The sequence below is a fragment of the Heteronotia binoei genome, chromosome 4, assembly GCF_032191835.1.
Source record: "Heteronotia binoei isolate CCM8104 ecotype False Entrance Well chromosome 4, APGP_CSIRO_Hbin_v1, whole genome shotgun sequence".
In the NCBI taxonomy this organism is placed as follows: domain Eukaryota; kingdom Metazoa; phylum Chordata; class Lepidosauria; order Squamata; family Gekkonidae; genus Heteronotia; species Heteronotia binoei.
The window spans coordinates 155,963,316-155,982,479 of record NC_083226.1 but is presented as its reverse complement, the minus strand read 5'-3'; the positions used below and the strand labels follow the sequence as shown (position 1 = coordinate 155,982,479).

Here is a 19,164-nt window from a genome sequence, read left to right as displayed (position 1 = left end):
TTATTGCCATTTCAATGGACAACTTAAAATATAATGTGATAATGCAACCAGACTTACATTGCAATAACATGAAATTCAACAATGCATGGTATTACATAATACTTGTAAGTGCTCAAAGAGCTTCCCACATAACGTCTCAATAATCTTAATCTTTATAAAGTAGCTTTGGAGAGCAACTCTAAGCAGATCTACTCAGAGTCCCACTGAGGTTTATTCCAGTGGCAGCCAAACTGTGGCTCAGGAGCCACATGTGGCTCTTTCACACATACTGTGTGGCTCTTGAAGCCCACACCACCCCATTGGTTAGTTTGGAGAAGGCATTTCTCTCTTCAAATTACTTCTCCAAAACAAGCCAGCTGGTGGCTTGGAGAATGCATTTAAAGTTTAAGGTGCTTTCATTCTACCTCTCCCTTCCTTTGCCTGCCTTCCTTGCGGCTCTCAAACATCTGATGTTTATTCTATGTGGCTCTTATGTTAAGCAACTTTGGCCACCCCTGATCTATTCAATGCAGCTTACTTCTAGGAAAGTATTCACTGCACTCTAAGTATCCATTACTTTGATGTTATAAGATTGAATTGAGCTGCTCACTCAAGAGCACCAGGAAATTTATGGTTAAGCTTGACTGATATGTATGGACAAAACCCACCAAAGATTAAGGCTTCTAAAACTAAAGTTGTAAGCCTTACTTCTATCTGAAGATTATATTCTTCAGAAAAAAAAACTTCATTATGTTTCTAACAATCAAGGAACTGAAATCTAATATAGCACTTGGGAGCAAGTGGGGGAGTTCCGATTCCTGGAAGCACATCCAGAATATGAAAGATACCATCTGCAGGAACTTTTCCACCTTTACATTTTAGAACCTCCAAATTAAAACTGCTCCAAAGCTTTCTTTTCAGAGCTCAGCTGAACAAATTCATGGAACCTCAGCACATCTTTGGAAAAATTAGTGATCAAATGACTGAACCACGGCAGTGAAAAAAGGTGGCTTAAGAACTGGTTAACTATGATGTTCAATTCATACATATATTAACAGGGGAAAGAAAACAATCTCCTTATGAGTAATTATTACAATCATTTTATGCATAAAAACTGTCTTCAGATTTAGAGAACTGAAATTTGGCTAGAACTTCTGGAGGAAGATAATGGGATGGATCCAGCCAGCTTTTTCTACTGGCAGAAGAGGAAGGAGGAGACCCCTCTGACCACCCCAAATGGTTCTGCTGGGGAGCATGGAATACGCATTGACAAAAGTCATGTGGGACAGGGGTTGTCACAAGGAGGAAAACTGGCGAGATTGGTTTTAAAAAGCTGTCTGGATCCAACTCATAACATTCAAATATTTCAAAAAGGCAAATCCATTTAACACAAAGATAGACAGAAAGCACACCTGATGCCAGAACAGAGATGATGGGCTGATTTTTATCAGGTTCAGAAACTATTTCTTCTGAGACCGTTTGCATATCCTGATGTGATTTAAGAACTTGATTGGTGAGAAAAGAAAAATAAAATCAAGATCAATCAGCAGAAGAATAAAACAATCTATTGCTTATCAAAGGAAAGATATTCATAACTAAAGATTACAGAACCTGGCTTTAACAAAAGAAAACAGGACATTCAACTATCAGAAGGTATTTTGAAGTAAATTATCTTGGGAGGAAAACAAGTTACAAAAGCTTCAGGGATGTAAAAATAGCAGAGTAAAAGCTTCTATCAGATTTTTACCAGGATCTGTGTTTGTGCTAGCATCGTGAAGATCTGTAGGTCTTTTCTGTACAGAAGCCAAGTAATGTAGTCCTGCTGACGAAATAACTGCCTCTGGGTCTAAAACGGGAAAAAGTGTATTAATATCCACATCAAAGAAAAGGACTAAATAAGAAAATTATTCAACAATGATTGCTAGTTATGTCCCCTTAGCTATAATTCAGGGATGTGGAATGGTATGGTATAGCTGGATCTTGGTAGCTGGGTCTGTACTTGAGAAGGGAGATCACCAAGGATTTCTTTGCAGAGGCGGGCAACAGCAAAGCACTTCTGCTCCATCACTTGCCTGGAAAACTCTATGGGATCACTGTAAGACAGCTATGATTTAATGACACTTTGCACACACAGCTGCACTTCTGTACCTACCTCTATAATGTTCAATGGGTAGTTTGCCAAGTATCTGCCCAAACTGAGACTGCATTTAAGATGTCCCATACATATTTGTTTACTTCATGTATATCTCACCTTTTTCTCCAAATGAGAACCCAGAGTGTCTTACATTGTTCTTCTCTCCTCCCTTTTACCTGCACAACAACTCAGGGTAGTAGGTTTGGCTGGGAGGTAGGTTAAGCTAAAAGGTCACCCAGTAAGCTTACATGGCAGAGTGGGGATTTGAACCTGGCCTTCCCAGATCCTAGTCTGATACTCTAACCAGCACACCTCACTGTCTGCGATAATCTGATAGTGATTTAAACTATCAAAGCAAATCAGCACATCAAATGAAAAGAAGTTCTTAAACACTGACATGTATTCTGAGTAAACCGTTTAGAATGTTATCATCCAGCCAAAGTTGCTCTCCTGTGGCAAATTCACTGAAGCTAAAGCAGATCAATTTCCTGAATGCTTGGCAGGCTACTGCTGTTTTACAAATGGTTGTTGTAACTGAAACCCATTTAATTTGCAAAGCACTTAATCAATCTTAGTGTTCTTATTCTCACAAGAATCCTGCAAAATAGGTCAGTATATCCCCACCATACAGATAAGGAACGAAGGTTGAAACCAGCAATTTGTAGCACTGAGTCCAGGACCAAGAACAGACTCTGAGCTCACTGCTCCAACGATCTGTTTCAATATTTTTCATCCACTATATTGGCTATGAGTGGCACTACTGGTGATTATTGAACTGCTTTAGACATGGATGGGTCTTTCATTTTTGAAGGCAATTTTGTTGAAATACTCACCCAGCAAGTGGTCACCATCATTAAGGTCACAGTTGGATTCCACTTGGTCATCCTAATATGAAAATAAATATGCCTAAATAAATGGAGTTGATCAATAACTCCTAATATAGTTGTAGTATTATTTCATTTTGTAGTAAAGGTGCAAATAATCATGTCATAGCTTTAAAGGGGTATATACTTTAAATACACAATGTCCTTTAAAAAACTAGCCCAGAAATATAGAAAAAATATGGAGCTGAGGTCCATCAGTGGCTATTAGTCACAGTGTGTGTGTATATATATATAAATAAAAATATAAAAATTGGCCACTGTGTGACACAGAGTGTTGGACTGGATGGGCCATTGGCCTGATCCAACATGGCTTCTCTTATGTTCTTAAATAAGAGCTAAAGCTTCCTGTAACATTTTTATAATCCATGTTACTAAATTTATTTTGCTACTTTGATTCCTGCCACCATTTGAGTGAGAAGGACAGAGGTTTATCAGTCTGCATCATATGTGAACCACACGTTATGCTGGAAGATCCTGGAATAGACCTTCCAGCACTTAAAAGAAAGCGGGGGGACAGCTGCCAGGGGGTGGTGGTGGTTTAATCCATTACCCCCATTGCCAATCCGATTGATCAAAACTGGTCTTTCTTCTTCTGTCTAAGGACCAACCTGAAGGGAGCAGTTTTGATCTGCAAAGCAGGGTAGGGGAAGGATCACATCCACACAAGCTCTTCTGCCTTGCAGCCCTGAGCTAGTTAAGGGCTCTCTTCCTTTTCTTTTAAGGCTGCAAATATCCATTCATGGATGTCCCACTGTCACATTAGGTTGGCACACAAAAAAAGTAGCATTTTGGCACACTGCAGTATGCGCTGGCTGTGCTAGCCTGTTCTTATGCCCCTCCCCTGCCTCCTATAGGATCACTACAGGTCAGTCTACTGTGAAAAGTTGTATTGGGCATAGTGTTAAAAAAGGCAGTTATGAAACTGAGCAAGAAAAAGGCCTAGGAAGTAAGCAGTGATATTAAAAGGATCTGGCATTAACACTGAAATACTGGAGACTACAAATGTTCTAAGTGGAGGGCTGTTCAATGTTTTTGAACAACATTGTGACTTTAAAACAAATGACAATCAGCAAGTTGATGATGAATAAGAAGATGATGATGATATTGGATTTATATCCCGCCCTCCACTCCGAAACCGGCATCTGCATAGAACCATACCTTTGTCTTCTCTACAACACCAGGCAGAATGGTGGAATCATCTTGTTGAAAAGTCACAGCTACTTTCTTCCTTTCTTCTTTTTCCTTGATCTGTTTCTTGACACGCCTCCTCTGCCTATCGACATATTAACTTTATAACTACATTTTGATTTAAAGAGACTCTCTAGATTATATGGCTACAAAGAGTTAACATTCCTCTACCATACAGGATGTGTGTGGGAGGGGGAACCTGTATTTGCCAGTAAGAGAATGAAGAGGCTTCCACTGCATTGGAGGTCATGACTTCATGACTATGAAACTCAGTCACGGCCAAGCTATCTCCTGACAGGTGAGGCCAATCTTTCCTTTTCTGCCCCAGGTCAGGAAGAAGACAAAGTAGTTTTTGGTCTGTCTGGAGGTCTTCCATCTGCCCCTCTTCCCAAAAAGCATGGAAGCAGACAAGGGCACACACTCCTATACACACCTGGATTGCTTTGTTTGTACATGCTTATGTTACCAGTGTTGGAGCAAGAATCTACATAAACCCAGTCTGACAGCTACAGTATGACAGCTGGTGATCTAGCTGCCAGGCTAGGTCACAGTGACCTGATCAGCAGACCGGCTTGAGCCGGCAGAAGCCAAGTGATGCAATCTGCTGAGTCAGCACGGCCAGGATTGGCTGCTTGGACTATATATGATCTGTGTGTGCATCACACAGGTCTCTCCCTGTGAGATGGTGGTTAGGCGAAGCACTTTGTCCGTGGAGGTGATATTGTATAGACTGCACAAGAGAGCACTTGTTGTGTATATATGTTAATACACCTTTTGGCACTAGTTGCACGTGTCTGCCTGATTTTCTTTCCTGAAGCCCTGTGTCGGGCAAGTCATCTCCCTCACTCTGCTACTCCCGCTCCGACAGGGTTATGGGCCCAGGGCGGTTCCGCTGCGCGGAGGAGAGAGTTGAGCTGACTGTGAGTTTGGAAAGAGCCGGAGGCGAGGAACGCCGGTGAAGGACACAGAAGCACCACCGTTCTCTGTTTGAGAGCCAGAGGGACGTCGGCAGCCAGCTGTGAGGAGGAGTCGGCACGATGGCTCAGCAACAGCTTGGAGTAGCCGTTGAGAAGCTCACCTCAGCCAACTACGCGGTGTGGAGCCTGAGAATGCAACACTACCTCAAGCGTGAAGGGCAATGGCTGTTCGTGAGTAACCCCCCTGCTGACTTATCTCCTGCCGAGACTGTGTTATCGGATAAGGCACTGGCCAACATAGTGCTGTCTATAGGAGATGACCAGCTGGTTTATGTGCGAGGGAAGGACACTCCCAAGGCTGCCTGGGACGCGGTGAGTGCGGTGCATGTTAGCACCACTGCTGGTTCCCTCATGGCCTTGACAAGGAGGATGTTCCGCACCGTTATGCCGGCTGGAGGGTGTGTGAAAGATCACATCAAACGGCTAACGGACTGTTTCGTTGAGCTGGAGGCAAGAGGCAAGACTGTAGCTCCAGACGACAGAGTGTACATTTTGCTGTCGTCGTTGCCACCTGAGTACACTCCCCTGATAACTTCTCTGGAGACGGTGGACGTAGCGACCCTGACCATGGAATACATCTGCGCCCACCTGCTTGACTTCCAAGAGAGAATTGCGGCCGTGAGCTGTCCGGGGGTGTCGGCCAGGCAGCGTGCTGTTATCGGTGTGTCCGGGAAGACAGCCAAGAATGAGCCAGCTCTTGCTGCTGGCAGGCGTCCGAAGGTGGAGGAAGTGGAGCCGACTGCGTTTGCAGTCCGTCGCTGCTATGGATGCGGGTCGTCGCAGCACCTGCTCCGAGCTTGCCCTGAGAGGGAGAAGAGGCGGGGGCGTGTGCGGCGAGAGCGGAGGACCGCCAGCCCGTGTGAGGAAGCAACCCGGCTGGTCACGTCTGCAGTAGAGAGCACAGGGTCTGCTTGGATTTTAGACTCCGGGGCAACGAGCCATCCCTGCTGCGAGAAGGAGTTGTTGAAAAACATTGACAGTCCTGAGCATAAGTATGTGAGATTGGCTGATGGGACCACTGCCAATTCTGTTTGCTCAGGCAATGTGGAATTTCCTGCACTGAAATGTATGTTGCAAAATGTGTTGTATGTACCCTCACTGCAGTCTAACCTGTTGAGTGTTAGCACACTGTTTGACCAGGGATACCAGGTGAGATTTGAGAAAACCTGCTGCAAAATCCTGGGAGGTGGGGGAAAGTTGCTTGTGACAGGAAAGAGGGAAGGTAAACTGTATGTGGTCCAGAGTGATTGTGCCCAGGTGGCTCAGGTGTCGAATGAGCCTGTGCACAATAATTGTATACATTTGCTCCATAGGAGACTTGGGCACTGCGGATTTAGGGCGTTAAAGAAAACCCTGGAGCTCGTGCCTAGTTTGAAAGTAAATCCTTGCAAATGTTACTTGGATTGCCAGGTCTGCAAGAAGACCAAAAGCAAGGCGTGTGCTGTTGCTAAAGAAAGCTCAAGGGAAAGCACACGAGCCCTGGAACTAGTCCATTTAGACGTTATTGGCCCATTGCCAAAGAGTCTGTCGGGGAGGAGATACTGCTTGGTGGCCACCGACGACCACACGAGGTACGCGTGGGTTTTCACCATGGTGCATAAGTCTGAGGTGTATAAGACATTCACCAAGTGGGTCAAAGCAGTGGAGAGACAATTAGGGGTTAATCTCCTAGCTGTACAAACCGACAGAGGGGGGGAATTCTTATCTAACCAGATGAAACGTTGGCTGGAGAACAAGGGCATTGCCCACCGTCTGACGAACCCGGCAACGCCCCGAGAAAATGGGCATGGGGCTGTATTGCAGAATGTGATGTATTGCATGTTAGAGGACGCACAACTGCCAATGACCTATTGGGCAGAAACCATACATGCAGCTGTTTTTTTGCAAAACAGGGTTTGGTGTAATACTGTGAAAAATGTGCCTTACAGGTTACTGTTGAACAAGACCCCAGATTTGAGTTCTTTAAAAGTCTTTGGGTCACGGGCTCGGGTTGGCATCCACTCCACGAGTAGCGGGGAGGGGGATGTCCGGGCAGAGAGCCTAATTTTTCTGGGCTACAAGCCAAGGGCCAGGTGTTATCGTTTCTGCAATAGCAAAAGCAAGATAACACTTAGTCAGAGTGCCCAGTTCAATGAAGAAAGCAGCTGGCCAAGGTTGCACTCCTTGCAGAAACAATTTGTCCTGCTGCCAAGTAGCGATAACGATGTTGGAGCGCAGCCCAGAACTCCAGCCCAGGAGGTGGCACCCAGTGGGGCTGGAGAAGGTGAGCCGAATGCTGGCACAGAGCCTGACGAGCAGAGTCAGGAGGCAGAGCCTCAAATGCAGGAACTGGAGGTAAAGTGTGAGAGTCAGGAGGTTCAACACCCAATTACAGGGGCAGAGCAACCAGCCCAGGAGGTGGGAACAGAGCAACCCGAAGAAGACAAAGCTGGTCCAAGCACAGGGCCACGGGTGTCTGCCAGGTCCACCAAAGGCCAACGTCCCGCTAGGTACAAGTGTCCCTATGTCACTCTGACTGTCAATCCAGACCCACCCGGATTTGAGGAAATGTTAAAAGAAAAGGCTAAGAAATGGAAAGCCTGGGTGGCAGAGTGCGAGGCAAGGGAGAAGGAGGCTGAAGCCAAGCGTCTGAAAGAGCTGGCTGAACAGGAACACGATGATGTGTTTTACAATCATGATGAGTTCCTGAACGAATTCCGGAAAGGGTTCCGAGCTACGTAAATATGAACTGTAATGTTGCTGGTGGACATGTATGTAAACTGTGTAAAGTGTTTTGGTGCACTGGGTTTAAATAGATTAGGAGGTGTGTTGGAGCAAGAATCTACATAAACCCAGTCTGACAGCTACAGTATGACAGCTGGTGATCTAGCTGCCAGGCTAGGTCACAGTGACCTGATCAGCAGACCGGCTTGAGCCGGCAGAAGCCAAGTGATGCAATCTGCTGAGTCAGCACGGCCAGGATTGGCTGCTTGGACTATATATGATCTGTGTGTGCATCACACAGGTCTCTCCCTGTGAGATGGTGGTTAGGCGAAGCACTTTGTCCGTGGAGGTGATATTGTATAGACTGCACAAGAGAGCACTTGTTGTGTATATATGTTAATACACCTTTTGGCACTAGTTGCACGTGTCTGCCTGATTTTCTTTCCTGAAGCCCTGTGTCGGGCAAGTCATCTCCCTCACTCTGCTACTCCCGCTCCGACAACCAGATGGTGGTTAAAAGACCCTCTGCAAAATGCTCCCCATGCATAGAAGTACATGTGAAGTATCCAAGATCTGGTTGAGAGATTGGCTTGAATAGCTCTTATGCAGTCTTCGAAGGGTCCATCTCCCCCCCCCCCCCCACACACACACATTTTCTAGAAGGAAACAAAACCTCTAGGGTTAAGTGTCTCTTTTAAAATGAAGGAAATCAAACAGAAACAAAACAGAAACTCAGCTTGGCCTGCTGATGTGAAAAAGTGAAAAAAGATGGATGTGCTGAATGGCAACAGACCAGAACTGGCACTGTTTTTGGACCACTGCAACTGGCTGAGAAAAGTTATATTCACTCTGTGCCTTATAATCAGAGCTGAAGTATAGATTACTGGTGCAATTTAGATTTGTTGAGAGAAGGTTTTATTTTTTTTCAAACTCCCCCCCGCCCTTTTTACTAGCTGACAGTGCTGCCATTCCAGGTTGCTATTAGCCCCAAGCAGAGAAAAAGGACATGCAAAGACCATTTATTCTTCCCCATTCTCAGTGTTGCAGTCCCCATCTACTATCAAGCTCTTGTGGCTGCTTTTTAAAGCTAAATTACTCACTAGGCAATCCAAACACAGATTTCCAGTACAACACATTACTCCTAGTTACAGTACCACTTAATAAGCTGCTTGTTCCATCTGTCTACTTTATATGTCTGGGTTATTTCCCCATTTTTTGTGGGGGGGGGATATTAGAAAGTTTGTCAAATCAGAGTTCAGCAAAATTCTCAGAGGGGGTTTGAACAATGGAACCCAGAAGCAAGTATTTGGTGGGGGAGGTGAGTAAGAAAGAAAGATTTTTTAAAGGTTCTGGAGCTCTGCTCCTGTGAGCTCCTGCCCAAAATGAGGCCTGTCAGCAGGTATAAATACAAACTGTTTGGCCTTACCTTGTTTTATTATTCCTGTCTTCTCTTGCTTCAAAAGGTTTAATGTCAGCTTTTAGTAACTGGATCTGTTTAGGATGGTCTTTATATCCAATAAATGGGGCTTGAGCAATCTGACGGTTTTGCTCAAATTCAATAAGATTCTGAAGTGGTATGAGCTTTGGTATTTGAAACTGTTAAGGAGAGGAAACAGAACATGATAATTATGAAACAAAGATTACAGGATGACTGGGATAAGTTGAACAGATAAATTAAAGATGTTCAAATTTTGTTATTATAAATAGAAGTAGAGAACCATGGGATGGACCCTACTACTCTGCTCAGTCAAGAATACTTCCAGAACACATATTTAGTCCAACTTCAGTACTGATGGGAAACGTTTTTTCCTGTTTCCACTCAGCATCATGGTGCTCTCATGCACCTTCTCCTTTTCTCCTCACTACCTTGTGACCTTTCCTAAAACCTTCTTTTTGAGTTTTGGTTTTTAGAAAAAAAAATCTCAGCAAAGCCATGGTGGCTGCCATGTGGATGGGAAAGTCTGGCTCTTTCTCAGTCCCACCTACATCAGTGCCATTTTCTCTGCCTGTCCTCAATAGAGGCCACCTGCCTAGCACCTCGGGAGGGCTTTTGAGGGAGGATCAGGAATTGAGAAACTGTGATAGCCCTTTTCCTTTCAGATATATGCTTTCCCCTGCAATCTCTTGGAAGACACAGGGGCTTATAAGTGGATTGCTATAACACCACAAAACTATAGCAATTTGTCAATTAACAATTTTATAAAAATTCTGACAAAAGTCCTCCAGTGGCAGAGGGAGAGTGGGAGGAATGGGGAAACCCACCACATGGAAGTCCTGTTGCTACTGTGTTGAAACACTAGCTGCTGCAGCAACAAAGAAACCCTGGGGACTTGCTGCCATGTAGAAGCCATGTGCAGAGCCTTCTTTCATCGTAGCATGAGCCTTTTTCCATGGATAAGGCTCTGCACTTAGCTGAGCAATCCAGGAGGATATAACAAAATGTCTAGAATGTAAAGTAGTAGTAGAAGAGACTGGATTTATACCCCACCCTTCACTACTTGGAAGGAGTCTCAGAATGGCTTACAATCTCCTTTCCCTTTCCCTCCCCACAACAGTCACCCTGTGAGGAAGGGGGGCTGAGAGAGCTCTGGTAGAACTGCTCTTGAGGAACAACTCTATGAAAACTTGTGACTGACCCAAGGTCACATCAGCAGGTGCATATAGAGGAGTGGGGAATCAAACCCGGTTCTCCCAGATAAGAGTCCACGCACTTAACCACTACACCGAACTGGTACAGGAAACAGACAAACTTACAAAGGCATACTTAAAAATATATATTATTTACATCAAAAACATACATTACCTTAGTGAGTGGAGGTAAATTAGCATAGAGTAATGGTATTCCTTTTTCCCCTGAGGAGTTTCTGGAATCCATGTCTTTTGCTGTCAGTTTAAGAGGCCTTAAAGATGAAGGATATTTGCACTGTTGATAAGGCCTCAGACGCAGTAGGGGAATTTGAGCAAAATTTTCACATGTCTTATGCAGGGAAATTTCATGGTCCACTAGTGGTTTCTCTGCCCTTAGATGTGCATGAGGAGGTTCTGAAGGTGCCACATTTTCCTTTTTGTCATATTTAGGCAGGTGCAAGTGTCTGGAAGGTCCCTCACCCATCACTTCTGGGCACTTGTTCTCCTCCTCAAATGCTTGTCTTATAACTTCAGGATTATAGTTCAGTTTTAGGTATGCTGTTGATTCACTTTTGTTTGGTGGTGTCTGTGAACCCTGAGGATTCTCCACTACAGGAGATGGACCCCAAGCTTCTCGAGGTTGTGGGAATGGTCCACTTAAAGATTTTGGGAGTTTTACTGGGCAAATATTTAGTGAGTAGAACTGATAGTCTGGTTTAAGTTTGAGCAGAGGTAATCCATTTGCATTATTCATGGGCTTTGCCAGTGGAATAAGCCTAGGGGTTGTTTTAGCATTAAGGGAAGCTGACAGTAGAGGTAGCGGTCTGGGTGAGGCCTGATGAAGCAACTCCTGAAGTGGTGGAATCAGCCTTGTTCCAATGGACTGGCTCTCTGGCAACCCTGAAGCATCACCAACACGTGGAAGATTCTACATGAGAAAAAAAAATAACACTAAATACTTTAATGAAACACACGATGCAGCTAATTATGACTAAAAACCCACAATAGCTTTTTATTCTAAAAAGGCAAATCTCTACTTACGTGCACATTTTCACTGCAATTTTGATCAGCTGGAACATTCTCTTCCTGAGGACTGGAACTTTTCTTATTAGAATCTGAAGTGTTTTTTAGAGGAGGCACTTGTCTCTTTGAAGGACCGTGTTCTGGGGGACACGTATCCATGTCATTTCCTGCAGTGTTTGAAGCCTGGCTCCTTTCCCTGTGAGATGGCTGTGACTGCTGCAAATTCTGTGACGTGCCAGGCAAGCTGGCCAAAGATGACCCCACCACTTGCATGAGGCTCATAAAGTTGATCTGCTGCAGCTAGAACATAAACAAAAACCGGAGATTTGCTAAAATGGGTCTTGGCTAAAATCCATACATAAAATGGTTTGTAAGTATCATGCTAAAACAGACAGCAACGGAAACAGTACCTTGCTCCACTGAATGACCTGTTCCTATTCTAATGCACTGTTTCTGGAAACCATCCAAAAATTGTTTAGGGAAATGAGATATGCAAAAACCCCTATGAAGTTTTAAGGCCTTTATTCAAGTATGATGCAAACAGTGGCTGAATAGTATCCTGCATTGTTCTAAGTAATCTTAACTTTACTTATTAGAATGTCAAGACTACAGTTTTGACAGATATTACAAGTTAAGACCAGCAATCACAAATTTGGAATTGTTACTCACTGGTCAGTTTTTTTCTGAAGGCACATGATACACTGACAACAAGACCCTAGGTGTGTTTACCCAGAAATAAGATCCTTTGTTTTCAAGGGGCTTACTCCAAGATAAGGTACACTGGGTTATAGCCTGAGGGCTATAATGTCTGACATATAAACGTTACTAAGAGAAGACCAGGGAACCATACAGAAGCCACTCTGAGAAAGAATGATGCATAAGTGATGAATAAAGAACAAAAATAATGGAAGAACCACCAAGGAATTGTCTTTACTCTGGGGGTTCCAACATCCTGGTAGCTTTATTGATTTTAGTGAACTATTCCAGCAGGATCTATTTTATTTTACTTTGTGCAACATTTTTACCTGAACCAGTTTAAACATTTCATCTTGAAGCATTTGCTTGACAGTATCTGAAATGTTCAATGGCTGCGGTGCTGGGTCTGCTGAAGCGACTTCTTTTGAACCAACAGGCTTGGGAACACTTGACACAACAGTCAAAGATGGCTGATCTTTTGCATCAGCTTCTTCTTGCTTTGAACCAGCAGGATTACTAGAACAAACACTTGACACAACAGTCAAAGATGGCTGATCATCTGAGAGTGAGATCTCTACACTGAAAACAGGGAGACAAAGATTTATGACTAACGGAAAACATTGGAAGAAAATCCTCTCTGTTTCTTTAGATGCTTTTTAGCCTACAAACAATTTTCAGCTTTTCTACTTATTTACAAAATTTATGCCCTTGTTGGATGCTGGCCAGTTTATCTTATCTCCCATATATATATATGTATGGAGTTTTTCTCTCTCCCTCATTTTCTTTGATGCAATTGTGAGGACAGAATAAACTCTAGCAGTTATACTTCATGACTTTGTACCTGGTTGATATTACACAGTACAATTATAATTTGATTTTTAATACAAAACTTTGCTCCTTTCCCAGGTTCTTTCCCTCCCACCTACCTGCCAGTTTCCCTCCATCCTTCCTTCCACGCATCCTTGTCTTTGTTTTTTTCCTTGTCTTATCTTGCCCACCTGTCTTTTTCCCAATTGACCTCCAGTGTTGGTGAAGCTGCAGTGGCCATTTTGGATTACCAGAACTATAAAGGCAGTTGAAAATGACTATCAAGCCCTCAAGAGCAAATCTGTCTCTACTGTTTTACAATTTTAAGATTTTTCTGTACCCTAGGCGTTTTCCCCAAGTTTGCAGAAATATCTCTCTTCTTTGCATATGGCCCAATTCTGTGGGTTTAACTATTCCTAGCTGGGGCCATGCCCAGAATTAGACATAACGATATTGCAAATTAGCTTTGTACAGTAGAAATACATGGCTATGAGTTTTAATTATATCATACAATTCTGATATACACAGATAATATCTGACAGTAGGCACAAGATTTTTGAGAGAGAAATCTGTCATTGTTAATTGAACTTCAGCTGATCATATGAAATGGCTACCAGACTGCATTACAGACATTAACAAGATCAACTTAGTTTCATTTACCTAGAAGTTTCTGCCTTCATTTCAGGAATGGATGAACAAGGATTCTCATTGAGAAATGTCCCATGTGTAGTACTTGAAATGAGAGAGAAATATGTGAGCAACTTTTTATTTTGATTTGAATAAATTATTTTTAAGATTGTTATATAAAATTAAAGCAGCATTATTACAGTGCAAAGAGTTCATTCTCAGTCACGTTATGCCAGCTTTTTAAATTATAAAGCAATACTGTTAAACCTAGTTTGCAACTGTTGGTTGTTTACATTTGGTCTCCATAGCCACTAGCAAATAGCTCAAGGAGAAGCATTTGAATTACTCAGACTACTCACACAAATGCAAGACTAATACAGACACTTAGCTAAAGGAAATTCAACAATTTAATTTGGCAAAAATAGCAAAATACAAAGGAATGGAACCATTAAGAATTAATGCTACTGAATAAGTGAGAGGAGAAACACAGCAACCTGTAGAAAAGCAGCAGGACTGACTGGTAGTTCTACAAAATTCTGCCACTGTGCTATGAATACAATAAAGAGACCATGTATGTCCTTAGAGCCTTGCTCATTCAGGCCAGTGACATGTGCCAATATAACACACACACACACATGGCAGTTTGAAATACCAATCCTCAGTACTCAAGTTACCGAACTGAAGCAAGAATACAGGTTGTCAGCAAACAGAAGAGGGAAATAAACATTTTCAGAATTTTTTTTTAAAATGCTTACAACAGCAAAGTGTCAAGAAGGAACTGTAAGATTAAGGAATTTTATATGAACTGGATTATGTATTATTTATTGATATTTACTTTCTCCCTCATGGGGAATCTAAAGCATCTTGCAATATCGTTCTTCTCCTCTCCTTAAGTTTATCTTCACAACGATAACCCTGTGGAATAGTTTACAGTCAGAGCGACTGGTCCAAGCTCACCCAGCCAACTTCCCTGGCAGAATGGGGATTCAAATCTGGATTTCCCTGATCCTAGTCTGACACAGCACCATGCTTGCCACTGGCATACATATTTCAATCTGATTCTATTGCAATCCATTTGGATTCGTACTGTTATGCCAATAAAGGTTGTGTGATGATGAATATTTCAATCCATACATATGTTCATCATCACATTACATATATATCTGGAAAATCAGTTCACAGACACCTTAAAACACCTTTAAGGCTAAAATTGTGTTTTAAAAATTAGCTGTTAGATTGTCTATTAATTTTAAAAAAATATTGCCAAATTCTTTAAAAATTTATTTTCATGTAGGCAAAGTTTAAAGGCACAGAGTTGTATCTGCTCTCCTACTCTACTTAGGTGATGGAAATTCAAAAGTCTTCTTTCCTCAGCTGGCCCAAGACAACCAGCAACGTTCATCCCACCCCACCACTTGTAACAGATTTGTTTGAAAGTCACTTGTACTGAGTCATCCAGGGATGGGATAGCTGTGCAACCAGCGGGAAACTGGGGTGGGAAGACCCCTTTGTACACCCACTTCAGTGTGCACATTGATTGTAAAGCTGTTTCATGGGTCCCAAGCTTGAAGAACTGTAATGTAAAAACAACCCCTTAGCTTCCAAGTACCAATGACATAATAATATCTCAGAAATATTTTTCTTCAAATGTCAAGTTTGCACTTTACGTAAAAATTGAATGAAGCTAATAAAGGCTAGATTGCCATTGTCTGCCTCTGTGTAACAACCCAGAACTTCTTTGGTGGTCTCCAATCCAAGTACTAACCAGAGCAAACCCTCCTTAGCTTCTGAGATCAGACTAGCCTGGTCAGCGCTATCATAAATTAGCCTATGCAATACCACTGCTAGAACATACATTCACTTTCTCTCACCTATTTAAGTTGGTCGTTTTTCCTTTCCCTTTCCTTTCGCCTTCCAATGTTTCCATCAATGGTTCTTCCTGTGGGCATTCATCACTAGGTGATGAATGTTGCTGCAATAAAAAGAAACCATTTACATGTCTTCTGTTTGTCACCCACCTTGGGCCTCTATATTAATGGGAAAAGGCAGGCTTTCTAGTACTTTAATTTTAAAAATAGGATAGACCATACACTAGACTCATTTGACACTTGTGGATGTTCTCTAGACTTGGAAGAACAATCTGCAGTGCTGAACTTCCAAAGTGAACCAGCAGACAGGGGCGTGCTTGAGCTCAGCTTACCATTGTTATGAGCCTGTTGCTAACTGGATTAGTTTTCCCCTTCACCTCTGGATTGAAAACAGGACTTTGAGGTCCAAAAAGAAAATGGCTGGTACCTCACTGGGTTTTCAGATGTATCTTTGGCTTTGTGAGAGTTCACCATTCAGTGTCCAATAAGACATCCTTAAATATTCCTCACACTTTTTTTGCACAGGAAAGGCTTTTGACTAGGCTAGGCATTGAGCCAACATGCACATTCCAGTGTTTCAATTAATTTTCCCCCTCCTAAACCTGTACAAAGAACTATAAAATCAGAAGACCAATCTGCCATGATGGCTGTCCTGAGTTAGCATATTAAACCCCTATTCCAGGCATTTATTTCTGGGGCATAAGTCCTATCAAGTCCTCAGCTCCAGTAATAATAGTTGAACAACAACACAGGGCAGAAGCTGCTCTAAAAAGGCCAATCCCTTACTAGATTTTCTATGCACTGAATCTCTTGTGGGATCATTTGCAACCACAGAGTCTACTGCCTTGAGTTTAGGGCTTCCACAAATGGCACAGGAACAGACTCTGCTATCTCTCTCTTTCTGATTATATTTTATAGGCCTGAAACAAGTACGACCGACACCTCCCTACTCCTGGTACTTTTCATGCCGCTGAGGAGGTGATCCTATGCATCCTCTTCTTCTTAGCCCGAACACTACTGTCAGCAGGAGTGATTCACCAAGTGACCTGGGAAACCATGAAGTCCCTTGACTAGGAACAAGTGCCTGTGCTGTCCTCCCCATGATTTGTGTCATGCTTCAGATGCTGCATTCTTTATGCCTTGTTCATAGGATGCTGTCTTGATAGCAACTTGCCTTTTTTGGTTGAACTGATTTAATGCTGACCGAAATGGTGGGGCTCCTTGAAGCTGCAAACGGTTCTTCACAAAACTCTGTAAAATTAAAAGGCATTTAATTAATGAGAGAAATCACATTTCTAAGGGGATGGATCCCTTCACCAACCTTTTCCTCCCTGACTCTGCTGATATATGCAAGGATGCGCTGTAGTCTAAGTGCATTTAGGTCAGTGGCTCTTAAACTGATATGTCCCATCGTATTTGCCCTATCTTGTGTGGCTGCAATCTAACAACAATATGTGTGCTTCCACAGCAGAAGAAGGCATGCAGTCAAGAATTTATTTGATGCTTTCCTCTCAGTTTGCCCTGCTGTAATGGCAAAGTGTAACTGAAAAGCATACAGCCTTTTTCACCATATGGCAGAAATTTCAAAATGTTTGTCATTTTTCCATGGTTTCATGGATCACAGGAAAGCACACCAGATTGATCATCTGAGAGCAACAGGCTCAGGATTTAAAGAGGAAAACAAATTAGGAGAGGCTAAACATATATTGTGTGGAAAACTGCTGATTTCTACGAGATTCCAGCACCAGTTACAGGCATTTGTTAACAGTACACCATGGTATTGAATTGAACATGTAAAGAATTAATCTTATTTCTATGCATATCTGTATGGAGATTACTGAAAAGTTGTGGTGTTTAATAAAATAACCTTCGTTTTCAGACGTCACATCTGCTTCATCTGACAAGCTTCCTCCCACTTCTATCAGATCATCATCAAAATCTCTTCCTCCATTCTTTGTGTCATCTGTTACAGAATTATCCTCAAAATCAATTTCTTTCTTCTCAGGTTGCTTTTCATGTAAAGTCCTGGATGTTGTAAAATATTTCAAAAATTAAAGACTTCAAATCCTTTTTTTTTCAAATTACTATTAGCTTCTTCCTGCTTTTCTCAATTCCTACAACAAAGTAAACATTCAATTATTACCTTAAAATACTTTCATAAGGTTCGCAATTAGCATTTCCATCTTGGATAACAACTGGCGTTTCAGACGATGGAGAATAGCCTGTATCCACACTACTTTCTTTCTCTAGTTTGGATGAAAAACCTGATGAACGGGTACTTGCACATGGTTTCCTCGGATTCTGAAAAAACAATCACGTAAGGCTTGTATGTTAAAAACATAACCCACAACAATATGTCTTCTCTAAAGTTGCTACAACATGTCAGTATATATTAACAACTGGGTCAGGGTGCAATTCTAGCCCACCTATTGTGGTGCACCCAGGATAATGCTAAAGAGTTAGAAGTCCTGGTTGCCAGGCAAACATGGGATGCTCACCTGCAATTTTAGGGACATCTAATGTCATTGGCTGATGGTGATGTCTTTAAGATCAAATGTGATGGATTTGCCCTTATCAAATTATTTAATTATTTATCCTGAATATTAGTATGCCAAATTCATAATTTTTTCTTTTTTAAAGAAGTTTGCTTCGTTCATCCAGTTATTCTATTTGAGTGCATTACATTTGTTTGGAAAACAAATGCAAACAATCTGTATCAGAAAAAGTATGCTTGCACTTGAAAGCTTATACCCAGAATTAAACTTTGTTGGTCTTAAAGGTGCAACTGGACTCAAACTTTGTTCAAATGCAACCCAATGGCTTGCATCCTGCTGAAAATTTATTTTGTGCCTTCCTACTCCCACTGCAGCCCAATGCCCCCCCCCCCCCGGTTGCTCCTGGGGATAGGGACCCCCAGGAACAGCAGTGAGGCGGGAGAGAGTTGGAATCCTGACACAGGAGAGAAAAAATTGCAGCCTCTGTGGAAATGATCACTGGGGTCCAATCCAACAGCCAAATTTTTCATCTGTGGGCCACTGTGATACCTAGACAATTTAGAAAGTTAACACACCAAGACTTTTCTTAAATAAATACCCTAGCCCTAGTCTCTCTCACTCAAGTCTTCGGAAACATCAAAACATATCACAGAAAGAACTCCTGTGTTCTTGGAATGTTTGTTATATTTCCTAGCAACAACTTTACAGGCAAGTTGATTATTCCACAGACTATATTTTCCTTGGCACTCAGTCAAGGCATAAACATGCTGAACAAACAAAAAAAGTCTAGGATTGTTTGTGCTGTAAGCATCCTGAATCAGTGAGTTACTGTATCTAAAATAAGCATCTTGTGAAAATGAAAAAGAAATATGGACATGCTGCTTATTAAGGGTATAAGGGAATCCATCAGGTCCTGTGGGGCTCTCTTTTTCACAAAAGAAGGTAGCTAATTTTGCCCTAGGCAGCCTAGCAAAATCCTATGCCTTGCTTTCAGAATCTCACATATCCCATTCAGCAGGAAGAGTATCATATGCTCAGGACACAAAATTCCAGAAATTAGCCTTTCCTGACAACAGGCCAAAGAGCATCTATATTGGAATGTGATTCTGGCAGGTCAAAAGAGTACTGATGCAAAGACTGTAGAAAAGTGCATGA

General features: G+C 42.3%; 1 protein-coding gene across 1 annotated transcript in view; it reads right to left on the bottom strand.

Moving 5' to 3' along the window:
- The window catches only part of CPLANE1 (ciliogenesis and planar polarity effector complex subunit 1), an 80,889-nt gene that overhangs the window by 26,529 nt on the left and 35,196 nt on the right, over window positions 1-19,164 (bottom strand). Inside the window, exons 28-40 of the mRNA XM_060236061.1 lie at window positions 17,658-17,815; window positions 17,382-17,539; window positions 16,689-16,765; window positions 15,518-15,618; window positions 13,680-13,751; window positions 12,542-12,791; window positions 11,535-11,816; window positions 10,669-11,421; window positions 9,292-9,461; window positions 4,156-4,270; window positions 2,947-2,998; window positions 1,727-1,825; window positions 1,392-1,484 (exon numbers count right to left, since the gene is read on the bottom strand). Coding sequence (XP_060092044.1) covers window positions 1,392-1,484; window positions 1,727-1,825; window positions 2,947-2,998; window positions 4,156-4,270; window positions 9,292-9,461; window positions 10,669-11,421; window positions 11,535-11,816; window positions 12,542-12,791; window positions 13,680-13,751; window positions 15,518-15,618; window positions 16,689-16,765; window positions 17,382-17,539; window positions 17,658-17,815 — 2,380 coding nt within the window. The remainder of the gene's footprint in view (window positions 1-1,391; window positions 1,485-1,726; window positions 1,826-2,946; window positions 2,999-4,155; window positions 4,271-9,291; window positions 9,462-10,668; window positions 11,422-11,534; window positions 11,817-12,541; window positions 12,792-13,679; window positions 13,752-15,517; window positions 15,619-16,688; window positions 16,766-17,381; window positions 17,540-17,657; window positions 17,816-19,164) is intronic.